Source organism: Alligator mississippiensis, chromosome 4, assembly GCF_030867095.1.
Source record: "Alligator mississippiensis isolate rAllMis1 chromosome 4, rAllMis1, whole genome shotgun sequence".
Taxonomy (NCBI): Eukaryota; Metazoa; Chordata; order Crocodylia; family Alligatoridae; genus Alligator; species Alligator mississippiensis.
Genome location: NC_081827.1, coordinates 118,569,690 through 118,594,766, shown reverse-complemented (window position 1 = coordinate 118,594,766; position 25,077 = coordinate 118,569,690). Strand labels below are relative to the sequence as shown.

At 41.5% G+C, this 25,077-nt stretch overlaps 1 protein-coding gene across 8 annotated transcripts in view; it reads left to right on the top strand.

The window, feature by feature from the left end:
* Positions 1-25,077, top strand: part of MICAL3 (microtubule associated monooxygenase, calponin and LIM domain containing 3) — a 261,969-nt gene that overhangs the window by 146,256 nt on the left and 90,636 nt on the right. For all 8 annotated transcript variants that reach the window (XM_059726523.1, XM_059726524.1, XM_059726525.1 and 5 more), the window contains exons 18-20: positions 11,299-11,485; positions 18,681-18,769; positions 19,478-19,565. In XM_059726523.1, the coding sequence (XP_059582506.1) occupies positions 11,299-11,485; positions 18,681-18,769; positions 19,478-19,565 (364 nt within the window). The remainder of the gene's footprint in view (positions 1-11,298; positions 11,486-18,680; positions 18,770-19,477; positions 19,566-25,077) is intronic.

Sequence of the window (25,077 nt, the reverse complement as noted above, 5' to 3'; positions counted from 1 at the left end):
AGGCATTTCTATAGGTTTCCCTTGAACCACTTGCATACTTGAAGTTGAGTAAAGATGTGTTTTGCGTGCTGCAGCAATTAGGCTTAGCAGAATTAAGTGAAGGAAGGGAAGCTATTTAAACCTGAACTGGGACTTAGCTGGTTACTAGGATTCTTGAGTCAGACAGTTGATACAAGTATCCCAAAGATGGGCAAGTATTGCCTTCTTCATACAGATGAGGAAACTGTGGCAAGAAGGTGCCAATTTGTTTAGGTCACAGGGGGAATCCATTTCTAATTAGGGAATTTTATTTTCTAGTCTTGTGTTTAGTCCATACATTGATAAATAATACAAAGGTCCCTTCAGTTTTTTATCTTCTCTCCATTTTAACTCCTCCAAATATGAGATCCCTCTTATGTCAGTCAGTTGCTTGCTCAAGTTAGCAATGGCTGCTGGTTTGTTTATGGATCTGTATCTGTTTGTTTATGGATTTACCACCTTTTGCCTTACGCTATCCAGGGACCTTTTTGCACATCTTTCACTTAAATAAAATTGAAATACTCTCAGCTTCTTTCCTTTGACAAGTAGAGAGGCTGTTCCCATTGTTACTGAATAGAGCTGATACAAAGAATGAATTTGGGGGGTCGCACCTTTATGGGGGCATATTTTTCCTCAAAACAGCTTCCCTTCCTGAGGTTGTTTAGCCCCTACATTGTAGCTGTTTTCACTGATCTATGTCCCTGGTCATAGATATTTTGTACACTAGTACAACTTTTGCAAACTTGTGTCTCTGTGCTCCTAATGCACTAATTGCCACTTCTTTTAAACTTCCCATTTTTCTCCTTTGATCTAATATCACACTGCAAGAATGTATTGTTTCTATCACCTTCCTCATACTAATGCCATTTATTTGGGCAACTGGTATATACTGGTTAATTGCCTTAATAGACTTGTGTGACCTGATTTCTTCTCCCCTCCCCCCCCCCCCAAAGGATCCAAGTGGTTATTTATTTTTTTAAAAACTGTAGTTAATCAACTTGGTGGTCTTTCAGCATGATAGTCTCTTTTCTGACCGCGTTGTAAGATGACTCAAATCAGGCATGTCTAAAGTGGAAATCTGGATGATGGTTATTCTTAAGCTCATACTTTGTTGTCTACAGACACGCAGGGAACCTGGCGCTGACCCCCCTGGGGAGCAGAGTCCCAGACAGGAAAGGGTAAAAGAGCATGAACTAGCAGCATGGATGCAAGTAGCACAAAAATGGCAGTGGATGTGTGCAATACTCAAAGGAAGCTTTACAGGGGTGGAGGGAAGCACAGTCCATCCCAGTCCTACTATTAACATGCTGGAGCTGCTGCACATTAGTTAGGAATGATGATTTTGTGTAGTGTCTATATACTTACTTGCTTAACAAGCACTCACGAAGTGATTGTTTGCTGCCTGCTTTATTTTGCCATAGATTGGAACTTCAGCTCTCTCCATTCTTCACTTCTACATCTCTTTGTTAAAGTGGTCTGTGGCTGTAGCAGAACAAAAAAAGTTTAAGTTTTGGGGGGGTTTTTTGTTTGTTTCATGAGCACACAATTGCATCATTTCCATAGCTTGCTTTCTAGTTCATTCAACAACTGGCATTCCAGTCTGCTTTCTACAGGTCAGGTTACAAAGGAGAAGGTAAGGGCTAATTTAGTTTCAAAGACTGAAGAGTTCGTAATGAAATGCTTAGCTGTTAGCCTGAAGAGTCCAGAAGCATACAGGAACTTGGTCACACTTCACACAGTTGGCCAATCTGGATCCCTATTAACTAATGAATTACCTCTTCAAGAAGACCATTAATAGACCAAACCATAAGTAGGAGCCAGCTAAGAGAAATTACTGTGCCTTGCAAAGAATATCCTACATAGCAGTCCCATGATCCTGTAAGGTGGGCAGGATGATTTCTGACTGTCATCAGAAACTTAACAGGCATCTCTGCAGTTGCACAAGGGTCTACAGCTTGTTAACTTTACTTGTAACAAAAATGGCATAGTAGAAGGGACAGGAGGGACTAAGCTGCTTAAAATAGAGAAGAGTGGTGATGTACTGTCTCAATGGAATAAGAAGAAATGTATCAGTTATTAGTTGTGAACAGTCTTGTGTTCTGTTGTTGTAATACATTTATCTGTTAGACTATATAGTCAGCAGTTAAGCATTCCGTCAACAGATAAAGTATGAGCCTTCTCTGTATAGGATACAGATGTTTCCTATTCAATTTACTTTTTATCCCACAAACAATGACTTGCTGAAAGCTGCATGATATTATGGATTAATGCCCCTGTCATTCCAACAATAGGCCACGTGCCAGTCCTAAGTAGATTCTTTTCCATGTCACTGAAGTATCCACACAGCAGATGAACAACATCTGCTCAAGCAATACCTGGGCTAGAATAGAAAGGGGCTCAGCATATCATGATTAAGGCTTGTTGACAGAGTTGTGTTGGAGGATGAAGATAAGTCGGAAGGATGGGATAATGGATATGCTGGGACAGAACTGGGAAGCTTCTGTAGTGATGTAAACACGGTATGCCTAGTTTTGTTGTGTGCTGTTAGATGCTCCCCACGCTTATTTTCTTGATTGCCTTACTCTCAAATGAGTATCCTTATGAACAAAGGCCAAGAAATAAAATAACTGTTCCCTGGTCTGGAAATCTATAAAGCAAATCTCTTGACAAAAGACCAGGGGTGAGATTTGATGCCAAGGACAGAGCTGTTTTGACCATTCTAGCCATGCTTTTTGGCTAGGCTAGGGATGACCTTATTTGGATGGACTGGCCAGATAGAAGCTGTGCACTTGCTTGCTTTTGGTTGCAGAGGTCTGTGGAGGAGTTGCTGAATTCAGCTGTTTCTCCCTTACCCTTGAGTGGCCAAATCTAGAGCTTCTAGTTGGAATAATGTTGGAAGACAGAAGATAATGTTCGTCTAGGAGGTCTTCTTGCTCGTCTCTTCTGCATGTGAGCTTTTGTGCCCTTTTTATTTGGCACTGGCCTTGTTTTGAGTTTTACTTTTGTTCCTTTTTGGTTTTATATTTTTCCCCTGTTTCGTTTATTTCCTCCTCCATTCCTTATCCAGCAGAGATCTCATCGGGTTTTTTCTGATGATCAAGTGCCTGAGCAAGCACAGAACGTTGGGCAGAGGGCATGTCAACTGCCTGTCCTGCAGGAGCCAAAGCCAACAGTCAGGCATCAGGTGACTATTGCTCTGTCTTGTCTGGCCATCTTCTGTCTGTTTTGCAGTTCTGTAGGATTCAGTTAGTGTGGCTGCTGGGATCAGAGTGGTAGAAGTGTGCACCAGAATATAATAATCATTGCAAAAAAGAACAGTGTGAACTGTCATAAGCACTTTTTTTGTTTTTAACTTCACTTCTTTTCTTGCCAGTTTTCAGCATACTTCTTGGTTCTTACCTGGGTTTGCCTGGTGTTTGCTGTTTCACCAAATAAAATACAAATGACAAGAACAATCACCCCTAAGCTTCAGGGCACATGCTGATCACCACCTGCACTAAAAAATTCTCCTGGCATGACCCTGTGCTGGTTCGAAAGAATTGCTGGGAAACTTCAGTTACTAATTTCCAGAGTAGACACGTTCACATTCCCCCCCACTTTCCAGGCACTATGTAGGCCAGTTTTGTTGCCATTCTTCCAGTATTGCTGCTTCTAGCAGTAAAGCTGGTGGCGTATGAAGTTTCTCTTTGCTACTGCTGGTAAAATATTTTTCCCTTTTTGCTTTTCCTCCTCTCCCACCTACCACCTCTGACCTTTTGGCAACCTGCTGCTTTGGACAGTGGCATCTCTGGTTTGGAGTCACTTGGCTTCCTCTACCTATCCTGTGCATTACACATCAGATCTTTAACAGTCCTTGGCAAGTGGGAAGCTTTGGGGGCAAATGTGTCTACTTTGAAGAAGCTCGGCTATTTTAAATGTTTTTTTTTTCCTGTATTTACTATTGTGAATTAACTCTCCAAACCAGAAAATGATCCAGTAGTGTAATCTTGAATCTACATACAGCGAGCTTCAGGAGGGTTGCTGCTGTAGTTAGCTTTTCCAAGTTGTGTCAGAGTGAAGGTTATAAGAATCAGAGTTTTGGACTATTGCCCTTGGGAACATTATGTGAATCAGCAGAAGTATTCTTGGGTAGGGAGTGACTCAAACTGCTGGAGGGCTATGGATAGGGAAGCAACCATAGATAGTTGGGTGAGAGGTCAGATTTCAAATGTGTTATCTTAACGGTATTATAGTTAAAGGTCCCAAACATAGTTCATGTACATTTCAGCAACAGAGATTGTGCTAGCATATTAATTTGTGCAAAGATGCAACCTTCCTGTCTCTTTGTACTGCTTGCTGGCTTGGTTGTTTAGTCCTCTAACTACTGGATGCCTGATAACATTTTAAAATTCTCTGGGTATGTGGAAATGATGTATGGAGTTATATTTGGAGACAGAGATAAGATATTGAGATGTTATGTGTGATTTCTGTGAAGATGCAGAAGAAAGAGGTGAAAAAATCCAGAGGAAGAGGCAGAGAGTACAAAGTAGAAAAAAGCAGAAAAAGGAGTAGATTGTAGGAGAGGAAAACTGGAAACAGATGCTTGGATAATGTAGGCCATGATGTAGAATGTTAAGGAAAGAAAACAGGAAGAAGCAGTGACACTAAGAAGGAAAGAATGTATAGCAAAAACTAGAGACTTTTTATTTAGGGACTTTAAAGAAATATTTTAAATAACTATTAGTTGATTCAAAGTTACAGTTAAGTAAAAAGTACCCATCTAAAAATGACACAACTGCTATTTTCCTTTAAACTGCAAGACTTGAAGCAGCACAGATATTTTTTGCCAATGGACTAAATCCTCAAGCTACCAAATGTTGGATATCTTTTCCATCTTTGCATGTGTGTCTAAAAACAGCTGTTTTTGTGGATCATATAAAAATAACTGTGACGTAATTCCTTCCCTGTCGCAGCTTTAGGGGGGTTTTCTTTTAAAATGTTCAACTTCTTACAATCTTCTGAATGCTTTCCCACCAGATTATAATTTACACTAGTAGACAAGAACTAATGGATTGTGATATTTCTAATTATTGTGTTCTGCTGCTATACTAAAGGTGTTTCCTGGCAGATGGTGATAATGGACTGGCAGAAGCTGAGTAGGTTAAGAGGTGCATGCTGGGTTAGTGATCTCTGGGTTCTTTTCTGGAGAATTGATTTTGGAAAGTTTTGGCTTTTCAGCTTTGGCACTTAGCCTATGCTGTATGATAAGAAAGAGCAGAGGAAGAATTAGTGGTAACTCTTCTTGCTGGTTCTCACTTTTAAGCTGTGCTTTTCTCTTGGGGGCGGGAATTTGTAAAGTGCAGCAAGTAAGCAAGTGAAGATAGGAGGTATCTCTCTGAGTGGGAAGAACAGAGCATGCAAAAAATCACTGCATAGTTTAGGGAAAGATGCCTATACCTGCTTTTTCCTTCCTCTGCCTAAGCCTTATGCCACAGCCTGTCTCCTGTTTTGGAAAGCAGGAGTGTGTCAAAGCTCATTACCTTCTGCTAGCTTGTTAATTTTGTCTTCAAAGAAACATACATTTAAAGGATGAGCAATATGATTTAAAATTAAACCCCATGTTTCTTGTGGATTCTAAGATGAAAATTCATTGCTAGTTCAGTAGTCTCTCTTGTCATAGAGATGAGGATGCTGAATAGCGGAGGGGTGAGAGGGCTTTTCTCCACCCCCACTCCTAAAAAGCCATAAATGTTGGATCTCTTTTAGTTAAAACCTGGAAAGCAATCTCCCAGCAGCCTTGGAAGCATGCTTTTGAGCATGTCCTGTACACTCTCACTCCTGCTTACATGCACAAAACCTGGAAATACAGTAGTGAAGTTCTTCCAAAGGCACCTCCTGGGGCTCGTGATGGGTTTGAAGAGCAGATGTGGGGGCAGTTTCAGAATGGCTTTGTTGAATTTCTGAATTTGACACATGGGAGCCAAGAATGGGTAGATAGGGTAGATATGTCCCTCCCCAAGAGCACAAGGAGAGAGGGTAAGAATACCAGAAATTGTTTTAGAATCTTCATGAATGACTGACTTGGTTGTATTGCAGAAAGCAGCAGTTCCCCAGGGTCCTGAGCTTCTGTGCAATTAGATAACTGCTTCCAAATTATGTTTCAGGGTGGAGGAGGGAGATAAAAATAACTTACACCCCAAGGAAGGCCATAGCGAGAGCAATTTCTTTATTTTCTGCCTTGACACTTGGAAAGGGAAGAGATAGGGTAGAAGATTGCCTCCAATGGCTCTTAAAGGTTCCTATAAGACATTTTATTTATTTTTATTTTTTGTCCATATCACTCTGATTTTCTTGATTATTATTTTATTTTTTAGCCAGAGACTGAACCGTCTCGTCGATTCTTTGTTGACCAGTGGGAGCTCTCCCTTAGTCTCCGCTCTTCCAACCGCCCTGCTTCACCCTCATCTGATTCCCTTCGACAGGTACCATGGCTTGGGTCTTGCAAGCTGCACTCAGCTGTGCCTATTTGCCCCACCTCATTCCCACCAGCAGAGGATGTGCCACAAGATGGCTAGGCTTGCAAGGCTTCACCTCTTTAATGTGGCTGAATGTGGTGCGTGCATTTAAATATACAAGTGTGAAGCCAGAGGCAGCCTGTGGCATATCTTGGTTATTCCAGGCCATTCAGCCATTGGGAATGAAGTATTCTTAAAGTTGAGTGTTCATGGAAAAGGTTCTGGTAAGCCAGATTTGAAGTCTTAAATAGCCTCAAATCACTTCTTTCCAACAATGGTATTTTTCTGGCTGTGGAATAATCTATAAGGACATACAAGCTATTTTTTTTTTTTAGGTTTCCTGCTCCCTTTTAAAAACTTGAAGCAAATTATAGGTTGGATTTGTATGTATGCTTTTAAAGGGAAAGACTGAGATTAATGGAGGAAAATCATTTGGTATTCCAAAAATCAAGTGGAAATTACAATGGTTGCTAATTGTGCTACAAGCAACAGAAATTGGTTGCCCTCATATTATATTTAGAGGGGATGTCTGCCTATGCCACAGAATGTAAGGATTCTGCATAAGCTAAAAATCACTGCCCAAGAGACACCCAAGTCAAAGAGCACAGAGGTTTAAAATTAAGGAAAGAAAGCAAGAATTAAACTTATCACAGCTGTATTAGTTTGAGATGCTTAATGACCCTGAATATTGTAAAGGACATAGTAAGATAAAACTCCTCTCCCAAAGAGAAATTTAGGGCTGGTCCAGAATTTTCCATCAGAACTTCTTTGACGCAAAACTCCTTCTTTCCATGGACAGAAATGAACAACCTGAGAAGTTTTTGTTTTTTGTCAGAACTAGAAGCTTCTTCGCCAAAAGCTTTCTATGAGGGGAAGGAAAAATAAAGGATTTTCTGACCAGCCACAATTATGAACTAGTATCAGATGAGATGTGATGCATAACAGTAATGAAATTAGAAGGTAGAAAGGTGGGGAAGGTTAGGCAGATGCATTAGCTGAGCTCTGTGTTTTGGTTAGAGAAGCAAGGCATGCTTGGAACAGCAGAAGGCATAAATGCCTTTTTGATAGGAATCATAGAAAAATATGACAGAAAGATCATGTTTATTCCTTCACATGTTTGCAGTTATGTCTCCTGGAAGGTAGGGGTCAATTTCAGAATGTCATGTAGTTCAGCCTACTGCTCAAGGGCAGGATCCTCCCTGAGTAAAGCACCCAGTCAAATGTTTGTCTAACCTCTCTTCACAAGTTCCAGTGATGGAGATTCCTTAGACTGTCTTGGGAGCCTAGTCACGCTCTGTGATAAACTTTAACTAAGTTCAACCTAAATTTTCACTTGCTGCAATTTGAAACCATTTCTCCTAGCCTTGTCCATAGAAAATAATTTATTTTTGGTGTCCACCTACCATATAATTACCCTTCAGGTATTAGTTATCCAATCCTGCTCAGTTTTTCCTCTTTTACACACTAAATAATCCTAGTTCTTCCAGACCAACCTCAAAAATCATTTTTCCCAGGCTTCTAATAATTTTTGTCACTTTCCACTGGACTCTAAATTTGCTCAAATCTTTTTTTGAAGTGAGAGGACCAAAACTGGACACAGTAAGCCAGGTGAGGCAAATAGAGTAGAAGGATCACTTCGCTTGACTTGTAAGTGAAATCTTCTTAACATAGCCCAGTGTGCTATTGGTCTTTTTTACAACTAGAGCATATTGTTGGTTCGTATTTAGCTTACGGTCTGCTGTAGCCTCAGGTTCTTTTCTGTAGTACTGCAGCCTACCTAGTCATTCCTCAGGTTGTATTTGTACATGTGATTGTTCTGTCCTAAGTGCAAGACTTTGCATTTGGGTTTTTTTTTTAATTTTGTTCAATGGATTTCAGGCCATTTTTCCAATTTATCAAGGTCATTCTGATCCCTAGTGCTGTCATTTAGAGTGTCTACAACTGCACCCAGCTTGGTGTCTCCACAAATTTGCTAAATGTGCCCTTCAGTCCCATCCTCAAATTTGTTAATGAAGATATTTAATAGTACCAGACTTGGGACATACCCCTGCATGAACATAATACAGTGTAGTGGTTAGATTATGTAGTTACATTTCATACTTGCCTAAGAGGTTAACATTTTCTGCTAAAATCTAAATATTGGGACCCAAACATCTTAGGGTTCAGGCAAACCATCAAAATTGAAACCAGTCAAAAGTGATAGAGACTTGCATGGAGCTGCTCTAAGGGTAATGGTCTATCTGCCCACTCTTATTTCAGAGTAAATGAAAGCTATACCAGAGTAATTTAGCCCATTCTGCTCGGGGCAAGCTGCCCGAGTGTAGTTCTCATTTACTATGTGGTAAGAGAAGTCATAGGGACAGTTACTCTAAAGTGTGTGCAAACCCCCCCTCTTTCCCAATTAACTAGTTGCAGTTTGATCATTTTACATTTTGTGATTCCTGGAGAACATGCAAAAATGTGAAGATGTAAACATCCATAAACTGTTGATAATTACAGCAGCAAAAGCATGCAAGAGCAAACGCCATAACAGGTGCATACGTTCAAAAACTTTTTTGTAACAAAATACAGTACAGAAGTTATGTGCAGGGATAGGTCAGTGCATGTAGCTTTGATAATGAATGGTTTTTCAAATAGAAACCCTGTAGTACAAATGAGGAGGATTTCCAGGGTTTTGAATCTAGTTAATTGCTTCAGAGTAGTGCATTTCCCAACTGCTTCACTTGACCAGAGTCAGATGATCTCAGTGTGGAAGGCAGAATTAATCTTTCACTTGCTCAAGAGACTTCAGAAATGCCTGTTTTTAATTCTGGAGCATTCAAAACATCCCTCATCTAGATAAGTGACATTTCGGGTGATGTCTGCTGCTGAACTGAGACAAATATGTGGTGCTTGCATTAAGATTGCATCTTATTAGGTTGTGAGGTTTATTCCCTCAATCAAATAATTATTTTCAAATGCCATGGGTGTTTGCTGCATGACTCATTTTCAAGAAGTGACCAAACTTATAAATTTCTCATCTCCCACCTCTTACACTGAGATGCGTCAAGCCTTCTAGATGTCTGATTACCAGTATTGTAAGGTTTATTGCAGCCTAACATCAAACCCAAATGCTTGGGGTCATGGTACCCAGGAAAAATATCCTTGATAGAGAATAGTTTAGGCATAAAGCTGCATGTCCAGCTAAACATAGTTATGGTATGAGGCTCATCCTCCCCCCATTCTTTTCATGTAAAGTCTTGAAACCCCTTGTGTGTTGTGAGCTCTCATGCATGCAGCTTTGGAGGTATTAATTTTTTGGAACTGCTGTGGCTCTGCTTGAGCTGACTATTTTTATTTTCTCTTCCCCTGGAAACTAGTTGTTCCCTATTGCAAAATACTGAGTGAACCTTCATGATCAGGCCTCTGAATTTGGTTATATGAAATACCTCTTTTATGCCACTTTTCCTTGATGTCCATTTTTACCTGGAGCCTAAAACTTGTCTTGGTTTCGTCTCCCTGCAGGGGGAAGTAGATGTTCATGTCTTTCATGAACAAAATATTCTGTGAACAAAGAGATTTGATTCATCTTCTTTCTTTTAATTGTAGTCCTTCTAATTATGTAAAGGGACCAATTGTAAACCTCCCTTTTTAGCTGCTTTTAGTCTGGGCTTTGCTAGTGATCACTGACGACACTGGTTCTGCTGTTTTTCCACAGTCACTCTGCCTGTGTTGTCCGCTGTTTCAGCATGGTTTCATCTCTCTGCACCTTTTCATCACCTTTGTCATTTTTTGTCATCTTTTTAATTTGATTTTTTTTCTTTTCTCACTTCCCTGTTTTTTATCCCTTCCATCTGGTAGAAGTATATAAAGATGTACACAGGCGGAGTGAGCTCATTGGCTGAGCAGATAGCCAGTCAGCTTCAAAGAAAAGAGCAACCCAAAACCCTTCTAGACAAGAAGGAACGGGTAAGAGAATGATGTGCAGAAGATGATGTGTGTTTGTGACTAGAAGTTCTATAGGTCTGTGGTGCTATAAGTGTTTAGTCGTCTTGAAAGAAGCTGACAACATCTTAAATAATTTTAGTAGATTTCACTTCCTTTTTCTGAACCCTCTCCCTATCCTCGTGCTTTTTTCCAAAATCTGCCTGAATTCTGTTGCCAGCATCCTAGGCTCCCACACACTAGAGAGAGACTGCTTTGAGATACCCTGGCTCTGAAATACATAGAGCTGTATGTGGTCAAGTTGGGCTTTCTGTGGATTGCTCTCCTGGAGAAAACATCTTTCTTGATAAGTCTTAAGGGGACTGAAATGTAGAGCTAAGAGCAGTATTGCTGGAAGAATTCCTACAGACCAGCCCAATATTTTTGCCTATTACGGTTGAGCTGCATGTGGAAAAACTTGGTTTCAAGCTTAACCTGAGCCTCTGTCAAGTGAATATAGGCAGGGTTAGAAGTACAACTGTAAACTGTCTCCTCTGACATACAGAGGATTTCCAATTTACATTTCCTTCAGTCAGCTGTCTTTCACATTAATAACCTTGTGTGAAATTGTCAGCTCATAGATCTAATGGTCTGGAAGCTGTAACTTGCTCCTGATTTTACTCCCCACAACTTCAGAAATTACCTGGACTTGCCCCCTGGACATGAAAGGTTAGTGACTGGTACATAAGCTTTCATTTTGCTAAGCGGTGTTAATGGATGTCTATATCCACATGTCTGATATCACAGAAATGAGAAAAGGTGACCCTACAATGGAGGTGGGACTGCACACAAGTGACTCTAAATCTGCCTCATTTCTGTCCAGGGCTCATTCAAAAAGGAGTTTCCCCAGAACCTGGGAGGCAGTGATGTCTGTTATTTCTGTCGTAAGCGGGTCTACGTGATGGAAAGATTGAGTGCCGAAGGCAAGTTCTTTCATCGCAGCTGCTTCAAGTGTGAATACTGTGCTACCACACTTCGCTTGTCTTCCTATGCCTACGATATTGAAGATGGTAAGAAAAATTGCTCTTAATTTTCCTCATATACAATAAACACTTTCTCTCTTTTGGAAGGCTGCCAATTTCTTCACTCACCATTAGTTTGGTGAGTGAAAAAATGGGAATAATCTCTCTCCTTGAAAATACACCTCGCAAACCATTAAGGAGCTATATAGATATTTATTTATCTCCTTAACAGCTTAAATAAGAGGTATATAGATAGCAAGAGAGAGATTTATTTCTCGGGGAGAGATATATAGATAGCTATAGAGTTCACTCTCGCACTCTCACGCTCTTCTGGCCAGCTCATGTAAACAACACAATAACTGAACTATTAGCCAAACATTTACTTACTGTTAAGAAAATTGTTGCTGAAATGGAAGCAGAATAGTGTTGTATTTGAAGCCTAAGGCAGGGGTGTTAAAGGTACAGCTCTTGGAGTGGCATCATTCATCCCCTGATGCTTCCCCTGGGTCTCAGAGTTGATCCAGATGCTGCACACAGTGGGCATATCTACACAAGATGTTTACTGCACAGTTGCCTAATTAACTGCACAGTAAATGTCTTGGTGTCTACACATGCATCCCTATTAGGGCTCATGCAACTAATAAGTTCCTCAGCAAGGTAATAATACAGGTCCTCGAGTCCTGCTTCAATACCAGGAAACTAGGAGTCTTTAAGCCAGAGTTTAAAAACATTTAGATTAGCATAATACAAAAACAGCTTCCTGCAAAGGGAAATAAAAAAAAGATTTATAATCTATGGCTACATTAACTTTTTACAGACTGTTTGAGAGAGGGTCTTGTTTATAGATGGAAATGTTGAGTAGGAAAGCAAAGGATAAGTGGGCATATAAAAATTGAAAATACTGTATAAAAATGGTGACTAAATGAACAGCACAGGGTTTGCCTCTATATATGAGGGACCTCCATAAGGGAGAGGATGAGCGAAGACCTAATAAGAGTGAGGTAAAAAAACATGTTGCTGACCTACTTTAAGTCAAGGGCAGAAAAGATGAAGAAGGAGCTTCATAAAGATCTTCACAGACCTAAGGAACTGGATGATGCAATAGCAAATGAAATTTCATGTTAAGTGCAAGGTATACATATAATTTAAATCACATGCACAATGAATTGTGACCTTCTGACAAGAGTAATGACATGGTCCTCTGCCACTGTTCAACTGACCAATCAGAAACATGATCACAATTGTGTGTTTCCCTTAATACAGCCTATGTAGGAACTGCCATAAATAATGTATCTCTAACCACTGTTTATTGTTAGTCCTTCCATCTCTGTAGAAAAAAGGGCAGAAGTTTAAAAACAACATGGTACACGATTCCATGTACATTGTCATGGAATACTAGACATATTTAAGATGTGGTAACCATAGAGAATAGCAGAAGACCAACTTGGCACTCACATTTACTCTTACGTACTGTCCCTTTCATACAAAAATCTTAGACTGAGAAAGCATCTACTGAACCTGTGGAAAACACTGCCACAGAACATAAGGAGACATGTCCAAATGTCACATTGGTATGTGACCAAAAATAGTGCTTGCATGAATGAAGACCACAAGGGTAACAGTATTTCAGTTATATTTTCCATGAAACTTGACAATCTGCATGTTGTGGATAGACCAGGGGTGGGCAAAGTCCAGCCCACGGCCTGGATCCAGCCAGCAGTGAACTCCATTTTTCAGCAGCCCCTACCTGCATGTCTGGGGCCAGTCTCCATAGCGACCCCAGCTGCAACTGCCCTGTGATAGCACGGAATCGAAGGATGAGGAAGTAGAAGTTTTGTGGGTTAGGTTACATGGGGGGCAAGGAGAAAGGGATTTGGTGGTAGGGGTCTGCTACAGACCCCCACACCAAGGGGAAGAACTAGAACTGAGGCAGCTCTCAGAGACCATAAAAGCTAAGGAGGCAGTAGTCATGGGGGACCTAAACTACCCAGACATCTGCTGGGAGACGCAGACAGCAAAGTCCCACCGTTCACGCAGGTTTCTAACCTGTGTACAGGACCTCCACCTGACACAGGAGGTACATGGTCCCACTAGGGGGAATGCCTTACTGGATCTGGTATTGGCAACGGGGGATGACATGGTAGGGGACCTACAGATTGGTAGCCATCTGGGGGACAATGATCACCTAATAATAGAATTCTTCATAAGACATCGAGTGGGTAAGGTAACTCGTAGGGTGAAAGTGCTAGACTTTAGGAAAGCTGATCTCAATGAACTCAGGCGATTAGTCAAGGACACACTGCAGAGTAGGAATTTTGAAGTGATGGGAGCCCAAGAAGGGTGGCTGTACCTTAAGGAAATGATCCTTTGGGCACAAAGGGAGACAATCCCGATGCGAGGAAAAAGAGGGAAAGGGGCCAGGAGGCTTCCTTGGCTGACCAGAGAAATCCAGGGCAGCCTACGGGCCAAAAGGGGAGCACATAAAAAGTGGAAACAGGGAGAGATCACCAAAGAGGAGTATACCTCCTCTGCTTGCGCTTGTAGGGAGACAGTTAGACGGGCCAAAGCTACCATGGAGCTGAGGATGGCATCCCAAGTAAAGGATAACAAGAAATTGCTTTTTAGATACATAGGGAGTAAAAGGAAGGCCCAGGGAGGAATAGGACCCCTACTAAATGGGCAGAAGCAATTGGTGACGGACAGGGGGGACAAGGCTGAACTCCTCAACGAGGTCTTTGCCTCATTGTTCCTAAGAGGGGGGGCAAGACAAGTCTCTCACCGGGGTAGAGAGGCAACAGCAAGGTGCCAGACTACCGTGCATAGACCCTGAGGTGGTGCAGAGTCACTTGGAAGAACTGGATGCCTTTAAGTCAGCAGGCCCGGATGAGCTCCATCCAAGGGTACTGAAGGCACTGGCCGACGTCATTGCACAGCCACTGGCAGGAATATTTGAACGCTCGTGGCGCACGGGCCAAGTCCCGGAGGACTGGAAAAGGGCCAGTGTGGTCCCCATTTTCAAGAAGGGGAGGAAGGAGGATCCGGGCAACTATAGGCCATTCAGTCTCACCTCCATCCTTGGCAAAGTCTTTGAGAAAATTATCAAGGCTCACATTTGCGAGAGCCCGGCAGGACAAATTATGCTGAGGGGAAACCAGCATGGGTTCGTAGCAGGCAGATCATGCCTGACTAATCTAGTATCTTTTTATGACCAGGTTACGAAACGCCTGGACTCAGGATGTTGTATACTTAGACTTCAGGAAGGCCTTCAATACGGTATCCCACCCCATACTGGTGAACAAGTTAAGAGGCTGTGACTTGGATGACTACACAGTCCGGTGGGTGGTGAATTGGCTGGAGGGTCACACCCAGAGAGTCGTGGTGGATGGGTCGGTTTCGACCTGGAAGGGTGTGGGCAGTGGGGTCTCGCAGGGCTCGGTGCTTGGACCGATACTCTTTAATGTCTTCATCAGCGACTTGGACGAGGGAGTGAAGTGTACTCTGTCCAAGTTTGCAGATGACACAAAGCTATGGGGAGAAGTGGACAAGCCAGAGGGAACAGCTGCAAGCAGACCTGGACAGGTTGGACAAGTGGGCAGAAAACAACAGAATGCAGTTCAACAAGGAGAAATGCAAAGTGCTGCACTTAGGGAGGAAAAATGTCCAGCACACCTACTGCCTAGGAAATGACCTGCTGGGTGGCATGGAAGTGGAAAGGGATCTTGGAGTCCTAGTGGACTCCAAGATGAACATGAGTCGGCAGTGTGATGAAGCCATCAGAAAAGCCAATGGCACTTTATCATGCATCAGCAGATGCATGACAAATAGGTCCAAAGAGGTGATACTTCCCCTCTATCGGGCGCTGGTCAGACCGCAGTTGGAGTACTGCGTGCAATTCTGGGCACCGCACTTCAAGAGGGATGCGGATAACCTGGAGAGGGTCCAGAGAAGGGCCACTCGTATGGTTAAGGCCTGCAGACCAAGCCCTATGAGGAGGGACTAGAGAAACTGGACCTTTTCAGCTTCTGCAAGAGAAGGTTGAGAGGCGACCTTGTGGCTGCCTATAAGTTCATCACGGGGGCACAGAAGGGAATTGGTGAGGTTTTATTCACCAAGGGGCCCCCCCGGGTTTACAAGAAATAATGGCCACAAGCTAGCAGAGAGCAGATTTAGACTGGACATTAGGAAGAACTTCTTCACAGTTAGAGTGGCCAAGGTCTGGAACAGGCTCCCAAGGAAGGTGGTGCTCTCTCCTACCCTGGGGGTCTTCAAGAGGAGGTTAGATAGGCATCTGGCTGGGGTCACCTAGACCCAGCACTCTTTCCTGCCTATGCAGGGGGTCGGACTCGATGATCTCTTGAGGTCCCTTCTGACCATAACATATATGAATCTAAGGTTGGGGTTGCCATGGAGACTGGCCCCAGCCATGCTGGCAGGGCAGGGGGCTCCTCCAGAGCTGGTGGGATCCTGCAGTGGGGGCAGCTTGGTCAGGACCAGGGCAGAGCTGTGATCTGCAGCCTGTGCGCCCCTGCACTGACTCCAACTATCTAGTTTTGACTATATGTGAAAACGTGTATACAGCATGCATAAGGTAGCAACAATTCTACTACAAAGTAGGCAGAAAATAAACCTCAGCCTTGCTATCACATCACAACTGGGGCTGGGGTCTCCATGGAGACCAACCCCAGCCATGTAGGCAGGGGCTTCTGGGAAATGGAGTCCAGCTGCTGGCCAGATCCTCTGTTTTGCCCACCCTGGGATAGACCCTGTAGCATAGGTGGACAGACTGTCTTTTGAGCCATATACGACTCCCAGGTAGTTTAGATATGGCTCTTGAAAAAAGTTATTTAACACCAAATTATTTTTGCTGGGAGGCTGTGTGGAGATCTATGGCTCAGAGGCTTGTGCATCTTGAAAGCTGTGTGTCCTGCAGCTTTCAGTCATGTCAAGGTTTTGGTTGGGTTAAGAAGTTTGGCCACCCCTGCTTAGTAGCCACTAACAGTAATAAATTTCCTCACAAGGACTACTATCTTTAAGCCAGCTTCTCAGTAAGAAATAGATAGGCCTCTAAAACATGCCTGAAGGTTCCCAAACTTGCTTTGTTGGAATGATTGGCCAATGGTAACTCTTGAAATCCTCATATAAACAAAACAGTAGCCTATTTGGTAATTAAAGATGCAGAAAATGGTTACTTCTACACACTCGTCATTCAGCAGTAGCCTGTATGTGATAGAATCCTCTGATTAGAAGTTTTAGCGCTAATAAACTGGGCTTCTCACTTAATTGCCACAGTAAAAATGGTTTCTAGCAAGCATTTACTCAATCATTTGCCAGCAATTATGCAAGCTCCAGTCTTGGCTTTATCCAGGTATGCTGGGGCTAACACAAAGTTGAGACCTTTCTGCATAGCAGTACCATTGTTACCCAAGCTTTCTTGGTTTTTCTAGCAACTTTATACTGGGCATATCTACACATATGCTTTAATGTGCAGTAGTCTATTTTATTGCACATTAAAGTATTGCATAAAAAAGTGCAAATATGCTAATGCACAGTAAAATAGGCAGTACACATTAAGCATCACTAAAAAGGTGTGTGCTTTTGCTACTGCACATTAGGGCAGCCTAGTTTACATTTATTTAGTACCTCACATTGGAAGGTACCCTTACATGTCCTCTGGGCGTTGGGGGAAGCAGCGCTTTAATTAGAGTGGCTTCTAGAACCATTCTAATTTAAGCACCGCCACGTCCCCTATATCAGTGTCCGTGTGCTTAAAACCGACAGTGGGGGTGCTTGAACTAAAGCTCATCAAACAAACTTTAGTTCAAGCATCCCCACCACTATTTTTAAACATGGGGACACTGATGCATGAGATGCAGGAGGCTGCTGGAGCGCAACAACTGCCATGCTTCAGCATTTAACATGCGTTAGGAAAAGCACATTAATGCATGTGTAGATGCGCCCCGTGATTAGGAACATCCAGATAAACTCTTTGGTACAGTATCTAAGAATCCTTGGGGCAGATTAAAAATTATACAGTATTTAACTCTAAGGTTATTCTGAGTGAGAAAAGAATAGAGCTATTCACGTATTACTTATCTGTTTGGGTTAACAGATGAATTCTATAGTCCATGACATTAACTGCATTTATGGAGATATAAAAGAAACACTGTGTACCCCTTTATCTGAATTTTACCTGTCAAAAGACCAATATTCTTGATACTGTGCTCAGGTATAAAACAATATTGCAAGGAACTAAGAAAGTCTCAGGATTTGTTTCCAGAGCTGTCCCACATACGTTTCTTAGAAATGTTACCCTGAAAGGGAAGGTTAGATGCAGGGCACTTTTTAGAGAGACTATCAATATCAAAAAAATGTTTTGTTTTGTTTTTTTGAGCAGGGACCTCTTGCTTGAGAGATGCTGTTACCTTTTCCTCTCAAAAGGTGTTTATAGACTTCTAATAGTTGAACCCAATGCATTTTTAATTGCTTTTTAAAAGCAAGAAAAAAAACAAGGGTTTAAACTGCAGTTGCAGCTGTAGGCCTTCCAAACATCTCCCAAATCTTAAAGAGCAAAACTGGCCAGACTCAGAGAGGACTGTGAAGCAGAGAGGACCAGACTGGATTAGGAGAAGCTGCTTTAAATTAGGATAAAGGTGTAGGTAGTAACTTAATGAGAAAAGCAGTAGAATTCACATGGCAGGATTGAGGTATGTTCATGGAGTGTGTCTGTAGGACTTCTTGCCTAGGCGAGTACAGCCTAGCTTGCTTAGTAGTCCCATAAAACCTCTCAGTTGGAAAGGCACAATTCAGGTAGACTTTCCTTTTTGGGAGTAGTCACTATATTATCAGAGATGGTTTCTTTGGAGTTAACATAGGCTTCTCCCTCATTCCTCTGCCAGTTGTATTCATTCTTGCTTTTTCCACAACTGTTTCTGCCAACTTTTCATGTGACAGTGTCTTTGTTCCACACACACACTGCTGTATTGTTAGCGTATGATACCACGCAGGCCTCCCAGCTCTGCTTTGGTGTCTGATTGGATGTTAGCTAAATGGCTTTCAGGCACCCAGTGGAAAAGAGACTGTTATAGGGAGGAGGGAGAGTGAAGGACTTGAGTTAAAACTTCAGTGTGTTACTCTGAGTATAGTGGTAAACAGGGCAGGGGCAAAGGGAATGGAGATGGAGCATTATACTGTGTAACTTGCTGTGATTTCCTCATTACTCTTATCTCTCTTGTTCTGTCTGCAGGTAAATTCTACTGTAAACCTCACTACTGTTATCGACTCTCTGGTTATGCTCAAAGGAAGAGGCCAGCAGTGGGTCCTCTGTCAGGAAAGGTAACTTTTTAATTTTAATTTGAAATGTTGGATTGAGGGTTTTGATTCTTGATACTACAAAAAGAACCACGTGTGTTTGCCAAAAATAAAAACTCATTAACATATCCTATTATTTTTTAAATGCCATGCCATTATAAAATGGAAAATTTTCAAGTAATCCTGTAATCACTGTTGTCACTTTTTTTTTGTGGACTCAATTGTTTGATCCCATATTGGATGTTGGTATCAATTTCATGTAAACTGAAGTAGTTACTACAGGTATGCCAACACTAGAAGAATAAGTATTACGGAGTTGACAACATTTCTAGTTTGAAAATGTTTCACTAAAATGGAGCAGGTGATTTTCATTTCCCTGCAGAAAACAAAGTCCTAACTGTTTGCTGCTCACAGGAATTGGAAGATGTCTCAAACTTTAGACATAGCTTTTGGGTTTCTCAGATGCATAAACTGATTTTCAGAATTTAAGTAATCTGTTGAGGAAGCATGGGGAAAGAGCATTTGAATGGTTGGATCCTCCACCTGATTGTTGGGTCTATCCCCTGCTTATTCCATACATAAATGCATGCCACTGTTCCAGAGGGCTGCCTTCGCAGTTGACTGTGTTCAATATGTAAAACATTCTGCTCCAGATTAAAAATCAACTGTTTCAAGATTTATGCATTTTATTTTCTGATTTGTTTTTTATTTTTCTTTTCATTAATCTTACAGGACAGCAAAGGATCCTCGCAGGACACCATGGCAAGTGATGGAGCTGGCCGGGCAAATTCCACAGCCACTTCAGCAGAGAGAACCCCAGGTAGCTCCGCTTCCTTCTTTGGCAGGGTGGTGCAGTACTCTTTCGGCCTCTTTGACAGAGTTAGGTTGGCAAGCCAGCGTCTGCAAAGTACAGTTTCCTCAGTCGGGCGCCAGGTAGCCCAAAATCCTTTGGACTCCTTTTTCATGTGTCAGTTGATGGCTTTTGGGGTTCCCTTTCTCTATGTCCAGTCAGAGGTTCTTGTGCAGATCCTGGGGGAGTTCTATTGGCAGCCTGTTGACCAATAAAGCTTTAAAACGATTCAACTATGTAAGCTGTATAACTTGTGTGAAATGTTGATGCTGTATAAAAGCTTGAATATGTTCTTTTGTGTGGTGGCTTTGGGACCTGGACATCTCCAGTTCTTTCAAGGGCACTGTCTGAAATCATTCTAGGTAAACACATACTCAGTTCAGGATTTTCTTGGACTGGACCCAAGTAAAAAGGCCTACTCTGCAAGTCTGCAGATTTAGTTTTAGTAGCACTAAGGTTCCTCTGATGGATTAATGTAATGTCTGAAACTGGGTTTCTGTGTTCGCCTGAATGCTGGGTACTGTACCTCATCCTCCCAAGCTGCTCATTAATCTGCTATCTGAATAGAAGATCCTTGCTGTTTTTTGGATTGTGGCTACTTTAGGATTCTTGGTGTCTTCTGCAGCTAAAGGGAACCATCTTTAAATTCTTGAGCTCTTTGGTGCTGGCAGGTCATGTTGCTCTCCCTTTGCTGCCAGAACAAACTCCTGGCAGTGGCTTTGGGAAATGGGTTGTGAAAGCATGTGCTTTACTGCTAAAGATATCCGGCTTGTAGGTTAAAACTCAAATTCCTTCTATCACAGGAGAAATGTTCTGTTTATGCTACATTTGGCCCAACCCTCAATTTTTCATTGTTCAAGACTGCAATTTAAGGTAGTTGGAAAGGGAAAGAGGGATAGAGTTGATTTCCAGCCTACATGCCAGAATTCCGTGGAAAAACTAAATCAGTTCCTTCTAGCAGAGTGGGACTAATTGGTTGGTTTTATTTTTGTTTGACAAGCAAAAGATATGCAATTACAATGCTAGCTTAAAAACATCTTTAACACCTATTTAGCTTAAATCATTCTTTGATTTGCTTTTATTTTTTTTATTTTTTTACAAAGCTTGCCTAAAATTATAGCTGAATGTGATTAGACAGATTTTTTTTTATTTTTTTTTTGGTTTTTACTTGCACATTTGACTGTACTTCACATGTAATGAGTTTCTCAGTTTCCTTTTTCATTAATGTAGGATTTCTGTGTAGCAAAAGAGTAGAGGGAATAAACATAAGGAGAATGTCATGCTGAAATCATAAAAATAGACATGATGTCTCAGACAGGTATAGTGTCCAGAAATGCTTTACTTTTTTTAAGTTAAGTACATTTAAAGATCCTGTCTCTTAAAGAACATTTTCTCTAAAAATAGAGGGAATTTTTATGTGGGACCTAGCCTTTATGAAGAGTAGAAGAAATAACTATTCCTCTGAACACATCTTGGGGATATTTGAAGATTATATAGAGATTGGTGTAGGAAGTGTGTGAAAGAAAGGCTAAGTCTGATCTGTCAGTCATTTTACTAAAGCAAGCCCCCACAGAGGTGTTCTCTGCTCTGATGTAGTTATTGCAATAGATACATAGATCAACTAACTGTAGTTGTAAACAGATATTCAGAAAATAGTAAAGAAATAACACATTAGGCTAGGCTATGTTTTGCTATACACATATGACCAAATAAATAAAAATCTGAATCTGTTGTTACATGCCTGCCATGACCCTATTGACAGATCTGTGATCGAGTTCATGAGAGGAACAGAACAGGATAGACTGTATTTTTTCTAGAAAGAAAAGTTGAGATGTCAGCCCATTTCTCTTTGCTTCAGTTGTTGTACTGAAAGGGAGTCCTATTGTATAATTTGTAAAATGCTGGCCTTTCAAAGGGAGCATAGAGATGTATGTTGCCATATGCATAGCACCAAGTATGTGAAAAAAACATCCAGGTTAGTTTACTGTCAAAATAAGCATCAGGATTGCCTGTAGGGCAGCATAGTGCATTGCATGCTTATATGTGTATTCACATGTAGATTTAGCAATAGAGAAATTTGCACTACTTTTATCTCCCATACCAAAGTCATTTTCAGCTGAGATTTCATATGCCTTTTTAACCAACATGATGAAAACGCTAAGTATATCTTAATGCTCTGCAGGGCAGGATAGAAAGAACAGGAAGACGCTAGCTAAAAGCGGTGCTGAAAAGCTTGCTGCAGCTTCATTAACTGCAGGTCAGTTCTCTGCTTTTGTAGCCATATATAGTGTAGCCATCTACCTTTTGGATCCTGTTCCTGCTGGTTGGGCCAGGAAGTCTGTGGCTAGCTAGTGTTTATGATTCTGTGGGTTTGTTTTTTTGAAAAAGAGATTTAACTTTAAACCCCTAGGTTTGGAAATGCAGTAAAAAGTTGGGGTTTTATTCGCAGGTAACGATAGGGATGTTGCAAGATACATCTCCATTAAACTCCTGATTTTTTTGAAATAGAAATGGCTTGTGCTTGCATGTATGTTTATCTGTAATTTATTAAATTGTGTTAATTAGAGTTTGTGTACACTGTAGAGTAGACCAGTACCGTAAGCATGTGCCTGGCTGAATTGAAACTCTGGGTCAGAGCCATTTTTTCCAAGTCTCCCTTTGGGCCAAACTCCATTAAATGCCACACAGCATTAGCAGTGTCCAATCTCATAAAAATCTGAAACCAGCTTCAAGGATGATGCGAGTGTAAACTGATTACAACATCAACAAAAGAAAGAAAGTGTAACATGCCAAGCCTGTGTATTTGATGGAGGTACAAAATGAATGTAACTTTGAAGGTGGAAGAAGGGAGCTCAGGGAGATGTAGTGGGACTGCTTCACCTTACATTCTTAACTTCCTTTGGACCTCTTTCCAACAACGCTAAGTCAAATTCAGCCCTGGTAGAAGCAGGCAGAACTCCTATTCAGTAGAGTTTTGCAACAGTTTGTGCCAGGGATGACATCTGGTTCTCACAGAATACCAGATGGTTGTAATTTACACTTTTTCATTTGCACTCTCATCTTTAGCCAGTTTACACTCAATACTCATGAGTTTGCCACAATGGGTACTTACAGACTTGGGTGCAGGGGAAACCAGCACTTTTACTTTCAGCTTGGCATGCCCCGGTGCTGAGTGCAGCGCATGCCCAGAAGAGGAATCGCATCAGTTTGACCTGGCTTGCCCAGCATTTGTATAGCTCACACACTTCAGCAGGGCTTTCTGGCACTTATCTGATAGCCTATTCTTCTTCCAGTAAAGCGCTGTGTGGTTTGGTTTTTTTTGGTATTTTTTTTCCCCACGTCTGTCAGCACCCCTTGCGTCTAAACTAGCTGGAGTGAATAGGTGGAGCCTAAGGGACATTCACACTTTTGAACACCCATTCAGCTGGTTAAGTCAACAGAGGTACAATGATGTCACACTAAACACTTTCATCTGGGATGTTACTAACTGGATCAGCATTTGTTAACTTTGCTAAATGTATCAGTTTTTCACAGTGTAGACACTGTCTAGCTGGATTAAATGCATTTATCTTCTTCCCTTGTGTTGCAACGGCTATAGTTTTAGGAAGCAACTCCTGACTTCAAAGTTAACTGGTTTGTCAGATAGAATTATTGGTTCCGTTGAGGGTCTTGTCTAGTTTCCATTGAGTGTGTGTGGCACACTCAGGGGACTCTGCAGGGGATTTTCAGAGTACAAGCTGGAAAGATGCATGTTGTTCTTCAGCTGTGGAAATGGTAATGGAGTGTTGAGCAGTCAGTGCCATTTTCTCCCAGTAAAAACAGGACTCTCCTGTGAAGGAAGGGCGGGGAAATCGGTGACTGTGCTTTCAGTGCTGACCTCTGGCATGCTTGTGGTAGATCTGTAAGCCTTCTCTGTACTTTGTCTGCCTGTTTGTTTCTCTCTCTGCAATTGCCTTTGTGCCAAAATTGCTGTTGCTAAAAAAGAAAAAAAAAACCCACTTGCTTTTTCAACTGTCTCTTCCTTTGATAATCTGTAACCATTGTCTCTTGGATTTTTTAAATATCATTTACAGTTTTTTATGTAGTTTTAATATGCAAGTGTTGTTTCTCTGTTTGTTCTAAAGGTCTGTAAGAATTTATTTCCCAACTTTTAGTACCCTGTCAGATGGACTTGGAACAGTCTCTTCCCAGGCAGGACACATGATAATGATTCTTTCGGTGTCTTTGGGCAGGCAAGTAGGAGATTCTGGGGTAAAATGTTTCCTAGAGTAGGCTAGCACTCTGTCAGTAAGCTGCTTCCTTTCCTACATGCATCAAAGGGTTCAGATGAGAAAGGCCTTATGGGGAAAATTTCATCTGATGCCTAACAACATACAGTACTAACAGATTCCATGATATTTGAGATAGTTGTTGAACTTAATGAAATACATTCTGGGCACAATATAAACTACAGTGAGCAGCACTTACATGCAACAGGTAAGGGAGAGAGGTAAAAACTGCCTGCCATATAACTCCATGAATGGAGACTGACTGCATATAACAATAGGAATACAATAAAAAATGCTGGAAGCCCACTCATGTACATGTCACAAATGTGTACAGTGAGTGCAAGGCAAAGCCCTTTTCTATGGACTCTACATAGTCTTCTCTACACAACAAACAAAGTTTGGCTCATATGGAAAGCTCTTTTGATGATTTCAAGAGTGAGAAAAGGATGGCTGTTTCCTATGCACCTCTTAATGCATAGGGACTTCCCTTGCCATCTTCTTATGCGTGCAGCTTTTCATGGTCCCTTGTGAACACACACATGGACCTTGCACAAAATCTCACTTGGGTGTGTAAATAAAGTACAAATGAGTTGTGTGTAGTTGAATGTGCTAGTGGACTTTGCTTATATAAGTTGTCCACATGCCATTTTGCCTAAATTGCGCATGCCTTACTTGTGAACTCAGTTCACACCAGAACCACAACAGAATCCTATTTGCTCATACAGAGGAATTTACCTACACCAGAACCCTTTGTTTGTAGGTGATTGTATACAATCATGAACAAAGTCATTGTTGGTTTGGTTTGGTTTTTTGTTTTGTTTTGAAAATTTGGCCCCATTTGCTTTTCAATATTAAACTTTAAAACATGTTACTACACCTGCCATAGCAATCTTATGATAGTGGTCTGTTTGTCACTTGCATTTTAAACCAGCCTTCTTTAAGTACACCAGTCTCTAAATCAGTTTTTAAAAACTACCTAAAGTCCTTGCTTCAGCATGCACTATCAAAACAGGTACACCCAGATTTGAGGCGGGGGCTAGAAGAGGACTTCCTCTGCTTTTTTGCCTTAAACTTTTACTGGAGTTGGGAAGAGTAGTAGTATTCTGCATTTTTTACACATTTGTGTAGAATCTTTCTCTGGGGTTCTGTATACTCAGAGAAGCTGATATAGTTTTACCCTTTTCTTCAACCTACATGAATGTAAACTTCAGAGT